Raw genomic sequence first — 15,158 nt, 5'->3', positions numbered from 1 at the left:
AGCCTGCGCATCCGGAGCCTGTGCTCCGCAACAGGAGAGGCCGCAGCAGTGAGAGGCCTGCATACCGCAAAAAAGAAAAGAAAAGAAATTCTAGGTCCTGTGGCTGCGACCCCCTGCGGTTTGGTGTGATTACAGCTCCTCTGGAAGGTTTCCTGGCCGGTGCAGCCACTGCCCACCTCATCAGGTCCGGGCTCTTGCCCTGCCTCCCCAGCCTCCTCATCTGGACTTAGTGATTAAAGCACTGCGGCTGGCCTTTTTCTTTGCGGGAGAATGCAGCCTCCTCCCTGATGGCCCCGAGAACTCTGCTTCCAGACCCCTGGGCACACTGACAGCCTCACTGCAGAGGCCTGCGAGGCCGTCCCCTGCCCAGGCTGCCCGCCTGGATTTTCTCGTCACCAGCAAACTCCCACTGTGAGTCTGCCTCTCACTTCCCCTGTGTGTATGCCACTGCTGACAATTACGCTTCAGTTAAAAATAAAAAGCACTTCCGCCTGCGTGGCTAAAGTAAGATTCGGAGGACCTTTTGTGACCAAAGATGAACCTGGGGATGGGGCGGAACCTGTAAGTGAAACCCACGTGTGTGCTGGGGGCTGTGGGTCTTCGTGGTGAGAGTAGGAGCCAGGATTGTCTTCTTGCTGCTGTAGGTGCATATTCCTGAGGGTCTGTATTACTGAGTGTGAAGACACAAGGAAGGGATTACACAGTTCTGGTCGTTCCGGAAAACGTTGTGTGAACACATTACCATGGAGGGGCAAGTGGAACATGTAGTGTTTAATTTGTACTTTCTCATCTGCGCGGAGCCTATGAAAGTGTTCCTTTTAGCCTTATTACCTAGACAAACCATAGAAATTCTTTCTGAACTGAAAGCCAAGCAAATTTGAATCAGAAACTAGAAGGAACAGGAAATGAATGGTTGAGGTTCCAAAGTGACTTGGATTAGCAGGTTTATGGCTCTCAGTGTTTTTCAGGTCCTCCTTTGAAAATCAGAGGAAAGCTGTGGTCTTCAGAAAAGTAGAACCGTGCGTGTAATTTTGCATAAAAATTCAGAGAGTTCAAGACCACATGAAGCTCATTTGTAGACCCAGGTAAATAGCACTGCTGCCTTACCAGAGTTTCCCAAATTTGCACAATAATATCACCTGAGGCATTCTTTTTTATTGAGGCATAATAGACATATAACATAATATTAGTTTCTGGTGTACAACGTGATGATTCAATATTTGTATATATTGCAAAATGATCACCATAATAAGTCTAGTTAACATTTGTCACCATAGTTACCAAAAAAATTTCTTACTTGTAATAACTTTTAAGATCTCCTCTCTCAGCACCTTTCAAATACACAGTCCAGTAACGTTTAGTCACCATGCTGTACATTACATCCTCGGGACTTATTTATGTTATAACTGGAAGGTTGTACCTTTTAACCCCCTTCACCCATTTCGCCCGCCCCCAGCCCCACCTCTGGCAGCCATCAGTCTGTTCTGTGTATCTATGAGCTTGCTTTTTGTTTTTTTAGATTCCACATACAAGTGAGATCATACAGTATTTGTCTTTGTCTTATTTCACTTAGCATAGTGCCCTCAAGGTCCATCCATGTTGTTGCAAACGGCAAAATTTCACTCTTTTTTATGGCCGAATAATATTCCATTGTGTATGTATCCCACATCTTTATCCATTTATCCACCGATGGGCACTTAGGTTGTTTTCATATCTTGGCTATTGTAAATAGTGCTGCAGTGAACATGGGGGTGCAGATATCTTTTCAGGGTGGGGATTTCATTTTCTTTGGATAAATACCCAGAAGTGGAATTGCTGGATATGTTGGTTTTATTTTTAATTTTTTGGGGAACTCCCATTCTGTTTTGCATAGTGGCTACACCAGTTTACATTCCCACCAACAGTACACAGGGTTCCCTTTTCTCTGCATCCTCACAAACATTTGTTATTTCTTGTCTTTTTTATAATAACCATTCTGACAGGTATGAGGCAATATCTCATTGTCGTTTTGATTTGCATTCCCCTGATGATTAGTGATGTCGAGCATCTTTTCATATGCCTGTTAGCCATCTGTTTGTCTTCTTTGGAAAAATGTCTATTTAGATCTTCTCTCTTCTGCTCATTTTTCTTTTTTTAATTTTCTCTTTCATTCAAACCCTGGCTTCTGCTCATTTTTTAATCAGGTTGTTTTTTTCCTATTGGGTTGTATGGATTCTTTATTTATTAGATACATGATTTGTAAACATTTTCTCCCATTCAGTAGGTTGCCCTTTCATTTTGTGGTTTCCTTTGATGTGCAGAATTTTAGTTCGATGTAGTCCCATTTATTTATATTTGCTTTTGGTGTCAGATTCAAAAAATCATCACCAAGATTGATGTCAAGGAGCTTACTGCCTGTGTTTTCTCTAGGAAGGAGTTTGATGGCTTCAGGCCTTACCAGGTCTTTAATCCATTTTGAGTTAATTTTTGTGTATGGTGTAAGACAGTGATCCGGTTTCATTCCCTTGCACGTAGCTGTCCAGTTCTCCCGAGACCATATATTGGAGAGACTGTTCTTTCCCCATTATACACACACACACACACACACACACACACACACACACTTGGCTCCTTTATCATAAATTAATTGGGCTCCCTATTCTGTTGTATTGATCATGTGTCTCTTTTTATGCCAATACCGTGCTGTTTTGGTCACCTGGAGCACTTCTTTTTAAATTTATTTATTTATGGCTGTGTTGGATCTTTGTTGCGGTGTGCGGGCTTCTCATTGCGGTGGCTTCTCTTGTTGCATAGCATGGGCTCTAGGCGCATGGGCTTCAGTAGTTGCAGCACACGGGCTCAGTAGTTGTGTCTCACGGGCTTAGTTGCTCTGCGGCATGTGGGATCTTCCCGGACCAGGGCTCGAACCCGTGTCCCCTGAATTAGCAGGCAGATTCTTAACCACTGCACCACCAGGGAAGCCCTGGAGCACTTCTTGAAACTGCACTTCCTGGGTCTCAACCCAAACCTACTGAATCAGAATCCAGGGATACCCCTGGTACTGTTACTATAAACACATGCTCTAGAGCAGCACTGTCCGTGAGTAACATCACATGAGCCACAAAGGCAAGCCATGATGTGTGTAACTACATTTTCTAGTAGCTACCTTAAAAACTGTAACGAACAGGGAAATTAACATATTTAGCCCAGTGTATCTAAAATATTATCATTTCAACATATAATCAATGTTTTTTCAGTTATTTTACCTTCTTTTTTTCATATTAAGTCTTCAAATTCCAGTGTGTATTGTACACTTACAGCACATCTCAGATCAGACTGGCTGAGTTTCAAGTGCCCAAATGGCCTCCTGACGCCTCTAGGCTGCGTGTGGGAAGCGGCCCTAGAGTTGCTACCACACAGGGGTTTAGCATTTGTCCAGACAAGCGACGCCAGAGGCATGACTCGTACTGCAGGCGTCTGCCTCGCTCAAACAAAAACAGGTATAAAGTAACTCACATTTTAGGTTTAAGTTTGAGGTTTAGCCTGTCTTTATAGCTTTAAATAAATCAGCATCATGGTTTTCTACCCTGGTGTTTGGACAGCAGTTCACTCCCATCTCCCTCCCATCTCCCTCCCTTCCGGGTGTTCTGGGGACAGTTCTCAGCTCCCAGAGATGGCTCCCCACTCCCAGCCCTGTCCCCATCTCCCTTCACCCCCAGCCAGGGTTGGGCAAGGTCTCTGAGGGCCTCTCTTGCCTTCCTGGGTTCCATCCTCCATTGGAGCCTGCCAGTTCTGGAAGGTTCCCTCCAGTCCCCAGGGGCCTGGGCCCTTCGTTTTGCGGGAGCTGGGATTTCCACACTCGCCCTTTGGGGTTGGGGCAGGGATGTGGATGTAATTAGGGGGTGTGGAAGAAGCCGTATCACTCCAGGCAGTTTTATGTTGTGAATTTGAATTCATGGTTAGATTTTAAATTCTCTTCGTAATTTTTTTCTTTCCTTTTGCACTATTAATCGACTTCAGAATAAAGATAAAAGAATTTGAAACAGTAACAAAACGTAAAACAAATAACCCTTCCCTATTCTTTGTAGCCAGAGGGAAGAGGGGAGAAAGCTTTCATGCTCTCCTAACTTTTCCTCAGCTGATGGAGGGCTGCCTGCAAGGCTGAGGGGATGGGCTGGGGAAGGAGGGAGGAGCCGCCCTCTCGAGACCCATTCTCACTTATGGTGGGAAATGGTGCCGCTCTGGGATTCCAGTGGGAAATGCAGCCAGATCTGAGATTTCCTGGTGGCCACTAGGGCCCAGAAGAAACCTCAGCAACCAGGAGGCACTAGCTGGAAGGCTCTGCGGGGGAGGGGGGGGCCTCCAGCTCCCTTTAGGGCTGGTGGGAGGAAGTCACTGGGCGCTACTTATCCTCACTCACAGAAGCAGGCCTGGAGTTTTGTGTTGCAGTTCCTTTCTTCATTAATGAATTTGGGAAGCTGGAACTGCACTTACAGTAGCTGGAGGCAGAAATGTTAAAGATTAGATACTTGAAAAGCCAGGAGGGGAGAACCAGGGCTGAACCACTGAGCACCTGCGAGTCCTCCCCTTCAAGGTCACCCCCCAGGCCCATCCTACAGGAAGCACAACTGAGACTCTGCACACACTTTACAAAAGCATCCAAAATTATAAACACTTCAAGCAACTCGAAATGAGTCAGGTAGAAAGTGAAAGCGTCCCGTCATCCCCCTTCCTGGAGTTCAGCACTGTTGAGTGTTTAGCCTTCTAGTCAGTCACTACAGTGTATCAGCTATTCACACATTTTTGGTTGTTTCTGCAAACATGACATCCAATGGAACGCACCCTTTTCGCTTGACAGTGTATCAGCTGCTCTTCCGTGCCAGTGCACGTCAGTCTGCATGCTTTATTAACAGGGAAGAGCATTTCAAGAGAACCACTAGGAGACCCTGAGTGACTTAACCAGCCCCCTGGTTGTTTCCCATTCTTAAGCTTATAACCAGAGCTGAAGTGAATCCAACTGTCATCTCATGTATAGGAACCTACACTCATACTGTTTCTGTAAGGAAAATTCCTATAAAGTTTCTTAGTCAAGGGATGGGTTCATTTTGTATTTTGCTAGATGCTGGCAAATGCCTTCCAGAACCATCATGCTAATTTACATTCCTCATACACTCATGAGTTGTTTTTAGAGGAGTTTCTTCCATAAATCCTGGTTACTCAGTACGCTCCAAGGTATCCCATACCTTCAGTGACCTGTTTTAACAACTGTTGTCACTGTGAAACTATCCCCTCGCATGGCGCTCAGCACTCAGGATACGTCAGGGAAGAAACCAAATGAGGTCCTTGCTGCCCTAGAGCCTGCATGCCGGTGGGGGAGTCTGCTGAGCAGATTACGACCGACTGTGCCGAGCGTGCCACGTGTGACAGAACACAGAGTGGCACCGTGCCTGTGATGGGGACCTCAGGAGGGAGGAGGGCGCTCGGTGACGCCTCCCTGCCCAGGTCTGTGCTCTCAGGGGAATTAGAGGAAGGCAGTAAGCTGACTTGGACACCAAAAACCTCCTAAGTCACTTGTCTTGGGTTCCTGCAGTAGTAAAGACCCAATGGAACTTGAAGCCAGGGACTGGGGGAGTCGAATGAGCGTGAATATAACTTCCGTACTTGAAATGTGATCAAGGATGAGAATACCAATTCTCCCTCTACCACGACCACACCTTTTTTTATTTTGCCTGGTAGGACTGTGTTGATTTCATTGAGAAGGGACTCATCCCAGGTAGGCACCCAGGCCAGGTTTATACTCTTGAATCCCCGCATGGTTCAGGAGATGCTTAGCACACTTGGAAAAGAGCACAGAGACCAGGACAGGGGTTTGTGGTCAGACTGCACTCTGCTTGCTGAGTATCTGGTCTGCCCACAGCAGGAAGGAACTTCTCCGTCTGGAAGACGAGAAACAACTTCCTGTCCTATTCCTTTGCAACACGCACTTAGATCTCTAAAGGGCCCTTATCATTAAAAGCAGACTCCAGCGGGCCTTCGAGACTGCGGTGGTGAGGTGTTCAGGCTCTGCAGAGGGGCGCTCTTGTGCTCTCTGGTGTCTCCCCTTTGGTCTGTACTCCTGCCTTTGGACTTGGCAGGCTAAGCCTTCCTCCTCTCTGCCAGGGTAGCAGCCATCTCCGTTCTCTCACGTTACTCACAACATGCTGCATCTCTCCTTGATACAGAGAAAAGAAGTTAAAGGCCAGAGTTCAGGAGCTGGTGAGTGCCTTGGAAAGACTCACCAAGAGCAGTGAAATCCGACACCAGCAATCGGCGGAGTTCGTTAATGACCTGAAGCGAGCCAACAGGTAAAGTCTCCGTTTGTAATCCACAGCAGTGCTTGGACTTATACACCAGGGAGAACGTTTCCATAATTGCTGGAAATCAGCTGTAGAGAACAGTGAATCCTCAGCTGTCTCCCTTAGAGCCTGACCTTCCCTAGGGTATGACTTCCCAGTGTTCCACAGAAACCTAAGAAACGCTCCGTAAGGACAAGTCCTTGGGTCAGATGTGTCTGGGAGATGCAGCAGATTGTGGTCCCTTCCTAACACTTCATATAGGAAAGGTTCTGAGAAGTCATTCAGTTTAAAAAAAAAAAAAAAATCAGCCTATGTTTAAGCCAATGTTTTCAAAGCAAAACTGGCTACACAACTTTTTTTTTGAGCAGCATTCAAAAATCGGGTGGAACACTTTAGGGAGCATTGCTCTAAGACAGCAGCCGCAAACGTTGTGGGCTCGTGACCCCTGTAAAAAAGTAAGGACCTCAAAGAGTTTTGTTCTTAAAAATTATCTGTCTTGATAAATTTCATTTGAGAAACTAAAACAAATTTTAAGTTTTTATTCATGTACAAAACACCCCACAACTCACTACATAGAATACAAATGGCATTTATTTAAAAAATTACTATTTTCCAAAAAATAATTAAAAGAGTGGCACTGCTTCTACAATTTTACAAATATCTTTAATATTTGGTTTAATTCAGGACAGCTAGATTCTCACATCCGCTTCTCCAGGCAATATGTGGTTTTGAAACATACTGAGGAAACCCAGCTTCGTGTACATCTGTAGTTAGAAAATAAAGGACCTCACAGATTTCCCTCGAGAGGGCTTTGGGAATACTGGGGGTCGGTTCTCAGACTACACTTTGAGAACCTAACAGTATATGGAAGGGATCTGGGGTGCTGTTTTGGACCAGAGAGAGTATGGGGACTTACCTAGCTCTGGGCTCAGCCCCTGCCCTCTTCCCCCAGAGGCCTGTGTTTGGCTGGCAGCATTAGTAGCTTATGGCCTGTGTGCTCTGAATCCCGTCAGCCCAAAGCATAAAGGGAAACGGCTGGTGCCTCTCTGTCCTCATCCTAGGTGAGGTGACTTAGACTGCAGTGTGTGAGGAACTCCCTCCTGCAACTGCCACTTGACCATGCTGCAAGCAGCCATGGAACAGCAAGTAGATCCACTATTGGTATTTCCATGACAGATTTCTGGAATTCAGCTACCTTTTCTGCTTATCTGTTTTGGATGTGGCCAGTTTGGATTGTTGGTTTAAATCCCTCCCGATACGTTAGTGACAAGCCTCTAGCAGTCAAGCTGAATGAATCGTGGTTAAGTCAATACACGAGTGACCGTGAGCGTTGAAATACCACTTGATTTCAAATTCTTACTGAAGAGGCTGAGTGTCCTCTGTCTGGAGTGGTACTTACTGGACCAGGTTACCCAGTGGGCAGGACAGTGTGCATCTCAGTGCTACTTAGGATAAATCTTCATTCTCATTTCCTTCTGTTCCCACATAGCAACCTGGTGGCTGCCTATGAGAAAGCAAAGAAGAAGCATCAAAACAAACTGAAGAAGCTGGAGTCTCAGATGATGGCCATGGTGGAGAGACATGAGACCCAAGTGAGGATGCTAAAGCAAAGAATAGCTCTGCTGGAGGAGGAGAACTCAAGGCCTCACACCAACGAAACTTCGCTTTAATCGGCACTCAGGCTCCACGGTTCTGTCCGTGGAGGCTAAAGTCTAGCAGGTCGCTGAGGAGAGAGGGGCCCCAGAGGACAGAGTAACCTGTTGGGAGAAGGAGAAAAGGGAAGGTTGGCAGGTAGGTCAGCACGTGGACAGTGGAGTGCCCTGGACTCAGCCCTGGGGCGAGTGGCCCTGGGACGTGGTGTAGACTGTATCCAGAGGATCCTGCCCCTCCCCTCCTGGGCTGTGGACGGCGTGGGAACCCCTGCCGTGTGCGTGCCGGCTCCGCAGGTCTTGCTTCTGCTTTCAGCACTGGCTCTATCACTCTCCCACCTTTCTGTTCTGGAACTTGTGCATTGGTGGTATAATCCAGGCATCACCTCTTCAAGATTTTCCATTCTTTTTTTCTCTTTTTGGCAGACAGCAGCCTTATCTCTGACATCCCTAATTTCTCCTCTTTCCTTCTCCTTCAGGGGAAAACTGCCCCAGGGGTGGGGGTGGGGCAGGGGGGTGGTGCGGAGACCGTGCTCAGCATCTAGAAGAACTGCTGCTTTGTTTATTGCAGCCAGGCGTTGGTTTTCAAGTCCCAGGTATCAACATTTAAGACACAGGCTGTCACTCAGAGGTGTTCTGGGATGTCAAGCACAGGCGAATGGCACACAGGTGTTCCTTACAGTCCCAGATATGTTGAAGCTACAGGTAGAGCAGTTGGGTCTGAACAACTCTGTGTGGGAGAATGAGAACTTCCTTCACCTCTCACTGTGAAAGCAGGCCTGGGCAGGCAGCTCTCTTTAGACTGAGGTTTCCCCATCCTGGTGGAGCCTTATTAACAGCCAAGGCTTGGAGCTGAGAGAATCCCGTTGATACGAGTAAGGGAACTAAACTTTTGTCAGGAGCAGAGACGCATTCGTACTTTCCACCACCCCAGGGCACTACATAATTGCTGTTCTACACGAATCAAAGCTCATCCACATGAACATGTAGTTAGGTCTGGACCTGCCTCTATTGCTCTAAGGGCAAGAGGCAGGATGCTGAGTAGATAATGTTTTGCAGGCTACACTCCTCTTACAAAGGGCAGGGGGTGAGGGAAGGGCTGTTGAGGCCTCTTTTTATCCCCCAGAGACACGGTGATGGGTAGCATATGGTGTTTCAACAGGGGAAATTTCAAGCAAAATGCTGACAGGACTGGGCAGGAACAAAGTACCTGAATTCTTTCAGGAAGGGCTTCCATTTTAAAATCAATTCTTCATCCCTTTTCTACTATAACCTTCCCTGTTGCACCTTTCACTTTTTTCAGTTCTTCTGTCGCTGCCGTACGCTGACTGATACATCTTAAAGGACCACTTGCCATTTATTCTGTAGCACCTGAAGTCACCTATGAGAAATATGCCCAATGCCACAGTTCACTATGTTTTGCTTATGACCAGGTCACTGCATTCACTTCCCCGTGTCCATGAGCTGCTTTCAGAGGGCATGACACAAGTTCCTCAGCCTTCTGCACAATGGGGCAGGACACTCTAGCCACCATCTTGGAAGGCAGAGCAGTTCTATCCCAAAGCAACTACCCTTCTTTCTCAGGCCAGCAGTGAGGCTGCCCCATATTCAAAAAAAAAAAAATCAACTGGTACCAGTGTGAAAGACCCAGCTTTTGGATGCTGTGAAGTACCCACTGGCTTGTGTTTCTATAAAATTCAGGTAAATTTGTTTCTGTAGAATCAGGTAAACTTGGTTCTTATGACATTAAGTCAATTTTTACTCTTCAGATAGTTTCATTTTGTTACAAGGAAAATGATTTGGCTGAAAAGTGTGTGCAAAAAAAGGTGTAACATGAAATCATGGTTTTCCCCGTTTTTCCAACATGCCCAGGGAAAACGTCCTCCCTAAGCAAACTGGACTGTGCAAAGCGGGGAACCATTCATGGCTTTCTCTTGTGTGATTGAACAGGTATCAAAACGGATGGTTTTCATTTTCACCAACACTAAAAAGTGTAGCTGATGCAGGACCTCTGTCTACCATTCTTGTTGCTCCAAGTGAAAACAGAACCTGCTCTTCTAGGGTCATGGAACTCCTCCAGACCTGGGAAGTCTCAGCTCCTACATTATGAGCCCCAGTATTACTGAGCCTACTTGGCCTCATTTTGAGTTTATACTTCAGCGTAATACTTTCAGATATATGGTGGTTGGGTGAAAACTATTTCCCTGGCAAAACTGTTACTTTTATAAATGTGTAGAATAAAAGCTATTAAATAGTTGATTGCCTTTCCTTATATTTTTCACATACTCCCCTAAGACACAGTCCTTGTTGAAGGTGAACCTACGGGCACTTGGTTATTATGTTAATTGCAGGGCTTACTAAAACCGCATTGATTAAATAAATGATTACAGGTGCCTGGATCATTTTCTTTTTTTATAACCTGAATTTTTCTTTCTAAATAGGAGCTGGTTTATATTAACATCTCCATCAGAGGTAAACAGTGATCCTAATTATAACTTGTACAAGGTTAAAAATGTTCCGACTTTCATATGTTTGTTTTAATCCTCAGTGGTTAACCCTTTTAGGCAGTCACCTTCGCTGTTCAGAGTTGTCTCTGGCTCTTAGAGAAATAGGCATGAGAAGAAAGGACCCATTTGAAAGTTCCCTTGGAGTATAATTTCCCACTACTACACTGAGGCAAAAATCTCAAGTAAAAGAGACTTCTGTCTGTTGCTGGAGTGCCATCAACACGTGCACCTACCAACCGGATCTGATGTTCTGCCGAACCCCATGTGCACCAGCTACCAAAACTGCCATGGAATTGTAGGCGGTAAGATTCCCTTTTGAGATTTACACCAAAAGCTACTGATGCTTATGTATCTTATGTGATCAGACAGTTGGGATTTATCATGTCCTCCCTACCTCAGAGGTACACTAGATGTTTTATCATTGCCAATGCAGATAATTAACTGTTGCATATTCACTCTCATCTGCTAGCATGTCAGGTTTCTGAAGTTAATATCCATGCTGCCTGAAACTGGAATGGTAGAATAATAAAAAATTAAGCGGCAGTTAAACATAATTGCTTAATCCTCCTGTGAGATAATGCATACCTTACTAAGTCTTCCTCTGAGCCTACAGCAAGACTTTACAGGGACATTCCCCTTCTCCAGGGAGGCAGTCCAAGTTAGAGCTGATGAGGCTTTCTTTTTAGGATGAGGCTAGTAAAGATTTTACTATTCTAAGGAAAACCTGAAATCACAGGAAAGTCTCCTAGTTCCCAGCTGCATATAGATTACATTATTTCAAGTGAAAAAAATGCCTCATAATTACCCGATCTGGGCTGGATTGCCTATGTAGATGGCATGAATTGTCTCCTATGGCCCACAGAAATTATCCTGCAATTATTTTTTAATTCTATCAAATATCTTAAAGCTCTCAAGAGTTTGGGGTATCATGCTTGTGTTTTAAGTGAAGTAATGAGAAAGACTACAGAAGACACCCAAACTTTTATTATTATGACTTCTGAAAGCCCTAAGCTTTTTCCATAAACTATTTGCAAATGCATAGCTGGGATTATGGCTCATCCATGAAACTAAACTCTCTATAAAGTGAACAAAGGTCATGTTCCCTAAGTTTACAGCTGCACCTATTTGTAGATGCAGCAAACAGCTTTTAATTAGACAGTTTTTAGAGCCCAAAGGGGGAGAGAATTATGATGATTGAAATTTCTGAATTGAATTTTAATTAGGGTGCATCCTATAGGGTTGCCAAGGATTTTGTGGGTGGGGAGGAAGCATAAGTAACATTTTTGTTTTTCTGCACCACGTGACAGCTTGGTAAAACAACACTGTAAAAAATTCTGAAAAAATCATGTAGCAATTATTTTTTTATTTCTCCAATGGAATGGCCTAGTTGACAGGAAATGATACTGTTACCACCTTTCACGGAGACTTGCTGGGCACTACTTTGCGGAGGCATCACTTGTTACAAAACACAAATTATGCCTTTGCTGTACACAATTCTTATTGAAGTCTATCAAAATCCTATAATAGTTAACTGAAATCCTGTGTTCACATAGGCCGGGCTGAACCTGTCACCTTCTGAAGTTCCTATTTCACACACTTGAAGTTAACTTTCTAACTAACTATACTTATTCACTAGGAGATGAATGGGGATGCCTTAGGCTGCCAAACACTAATTTTTCAGAATTGGCGCCAGAATTATCAATTAATATAATGCTGGCTGTAGCCACCACAGCATCACTGAGCACTCAGTGGCTGTTAAAACATTAAGGACGTGGAAAAGAATACAAGTTGAATAGCAGCTGTTCACGTATTCTCATTTTTTGCTAATTCTTGTGTAGAGAAAAATAGTTTCGCATACCGACAACTATTTTTGGTGAAGGGTTACATTGGATAAGTTGTCACATTGCATCTGAGTGAGATTTTGCATAGGACCAAGACAAGAAATCCTTCTGGCCCAGTAATAGCAACTGCTACTGGATCATCAAGGTTGCTACAAAATCATTTATCCACTAATCATCTGAAATACCAGCTCAGCAGTACAAAGCAAGCTAGAGACAAAATTCCCTCATACTGATGACCTGCTTAGTTATCCCAGCTCTACTGTTCACTTTTGCACTTTTTTGCAAATCAGATCCACGTGGAAAATGTTCTGTTTGTAGAACTCATAGTATTCACTTATAGTGCTCATGTCAGGACAGCCATTCGGGAGCCCCTAATAATCTGCTTCTCTTTGAACCCAGTGCAAAGATGATGAAACATGTTCACTCTTCTATGTCTAATCAGTTTTTAGACATTGTCAAGACTTACTTTGCATGAGATTTTGTTTCCTATTATTTGAAAATGTGCTACTTTTAAGCTGCTTGAATGTACTGTCAGTTATTAAAGCACATGTGACTAAGTTTGCATTTGTCAGTATTGTTCTACTGTATTAAAGTCTCATTTTAAGGTTGCCCTTTAACACTGTACTATACCTTGTAATTTTTTCTTCACTTGTATGCTTTAAATGTTTCCAGATGCCTTTAGTTTTAGCTGCTGTAAAATAGCTTTGTGTTATTTGATATAGAATTGTTTAAAAAAAATCCATTTATTTATACAGAGACATTTATAATATTTTACAAACAATCTTATATTCTGAATAAAGATTTCTAATTCGATAATGTGCTTTAACTGTATTCACTGAAGGATACGGCTGTCCTGTAATACTGTGTGTCTAACATTTAATATCAAACATCGCAGGTTTCATAGTTACATCACGAGCCCTCATCAAAGCGGGAAACTACAAGACAGACTGTATTAGGTCAAAATGGCCAACAAACAGCCAAAAGAAACCTCATTTATCGCCAATGTCTACTGGGCTGCCTTTTCTGATTTGGTATGAACGCAGAGTTAATTATCTATTGAAGGATCTGCATCTTTTTTCCTCTTTAAAAGTTAATGAAAGAGGGAATATAACAAAAAGTTACTGAAAGAGGGAATATAACAATGAGCTGGAAAGTCACCCATGCCTCTAAAGAAGGATGATGAGCAGCTCTGCAAGGTGTCTGATGTTAGACTATTACTACAGTGTTGTCAGTTCTCATTATCAAAGCAAAGTACCTTTGACAGTAAGAGCATAACACCTTGGTTACTCTCCTTTCTTAAAATCTTAAATAAAAATTTCTATCATATCATACAGCTGCGGTCTCTAGTAGGGAAGAATGTATTTCTCTGACCCCTGAGATCCAAGGACTGGCAAGCATTCTATTTAGAAAACCAGGCTCTAATACAAATTGAAGAATTGTTGGATTTTATGTATCTAATTAACTCACAATATAACCTTGCTTTAAAAATCAACAACCAAACCATAAACTGAGATGGAGAATACATACCAGTTTTCATTTTTGCAGAGACGACACTCTACCCTTAATATTTCCTCCTATCACATAAACATACCTTTATCTCATACTTGTCATTTTTTTTTACTGGTCCAGAGAGATGCAGCCAAAATATGAGCAACTTGCAACCTACAACAAGTATCAGTAGCAGAAGCCAGGTTAAGGTAGTAATTAAAACTGCCCAAGCAGCAAAATTTATTGATATTGCACTACAAAGAGTAAATTTAACATGATAATGTTTTTACAGAAAGCCAATATTTGATCAATCAACTGTAAAAATGTTTTAAAATACAAAGGAAACCTTCCATCATTCAAACCGTATTTAAGATAGAAGGTTTCTCATTTCTCAAATGGTGTTATTTACATCAAAAGCTTTCAAAAAGAGCATAACTGTTAAGACACAGGACTTTGTTCATTTTCTCAGTGGAGAATACAGCTGGCATTTCTAGTCAACTTTGGAAGTGCAGTAATCCTGCAAACATTTAAACTCCTGATTCATAAACATGAGTCACTGGAAATCCTTTACTTATGATAGACACACTCAATATAAGTGAAAAAATCAATAGAAGTAAAATCCTTATCCTTTCATTAACACTGAGGGGAAAAGAGAAAACTATTCAGTCAGAATGTAATAAGCCCTGAAAACACAATAAGTAATACCACTCTAAAGGTTATCGATTCATTGAACTATAAGGTGCACCAACAAGGCTGATTTGGGGGTTCCTTTTCTGCTTTTCCTAAATGTTTCACAATCAAAACAAGCACCAAAAACTTCATTACTGGGCTTCCCTGGTGGCGCAGTGGTTGAGAGTTTGCCTGCCGATGCAGGGGACACGGGTTCGTGCCCCGGTCCGGAAAGATCCCACATGCCGTGGAGTAGCTGGGCCCGTGAGCCATGGCCACTGAGCCTGCGCTCCGCAACGGGAGAGGCCACAACAGTGAGAGGCCCGCGAAAAAAAAAAAAAAAAAAAACTTCATTACTACCATGGACAGAATCACTCCAATGGTTTACTTACACAGTCTTTCTCGAAACATTAAAATGCCCTAGAAGGTAAAGTAATAAAATGCTGCTATAATTAAGGTAAAAATTAAATGTTAAATCATTTTACATGAGACAAAAATTATTGCTGAATAAAGTTTACAAACCTATTTAGTTATCACATTGACTCTAAAGTTCAGTTTTCTCAAGTGGAATATCATGTTTAGCAAAACCATTTCATCAATTTTTTTCTACCAGATTTTGTCAGTCCATGACTCAGCATAAATATCTTCACCTTTTTCAGACTAAAACCTACCCCCAAGAAAACTGTTTTA

General features: G+C 43.3%; 2 protein-coding genes across 5 annotated transcripts in view; one reads left to right on the top strand and one right to left on the bottom strand.

Annotated features, from left to right (window-relative positions):
• Nucleotides 1-11,820, top strand: part of MCC (MCC regulator of Wnt signaling pathway) — a 432,932-nt gene extending 421,112 nt beyond the window's left edge. For 2 of the 4 annotated variants that reach the window (XM_027100138.1, XM_027100137.1), the window contains exons 16-17: nucleotides 6,201-6,323; nucleotides 7,804-7,984. In XM_027100138.1, coding sequence (XP_026955939.1) covers nucleotides 6,201-6,323; nucleotides 7,804-7,984 — 304 coding nt within the window. Of the gene's footprint in view, nucleotides 1-6,200; nucleotides 6,324-7,803 lie in introns of all 4 variants that reach the window. The other 2 variants (XM_027100123.1, XM_027100130.1) reach the window with 2 other exon arrangements.
• Nucleotides 11,821-13,041: 1,221 nt separating this feature from the next.
• Nucleotides 13,042-15,158, bottom strand: part of DCP2 (decapping mRNA 2) — a 51,248-nt gene continuing 49,131 nt past the window's right edge. Inside the window, exon 11 of the mRNA XM_027100145.1 lies at nucleotides 13,042-13,973. Coding sequence (XP_026955946.1) covers nucleotides 13,873-13,973 — 101 coding nt within the window. The 3' untranslated portion in view covers nucleotides 13,042-13,872. The remainder of the gene's footprint in view (nucleotides 13,974-15,158) is intronic.

Source organism: Aethalodelphis obliquidens, unplaced genomic scaffold (assembly GCF_003676395.1).
Source record: "Aethalodelphis obliquidens isolate GAN/ISIS:26980383/991018 unplaced genomic scaffold, ASM367639v1 scaffold4, whole genome shotgun sequence".
NCBI classification, from domain to species: Eukaryota; Metazoa; Chordata; class Mammalia; order Artiodactyla; family Delphinidae; genus Aethalodelphis; species Aethalodelphis obliquidens.
Note: the sequence above shows the minus strand (reverse complement) of the source record. Positions and strands in the feature narration are given on the sequence as shown.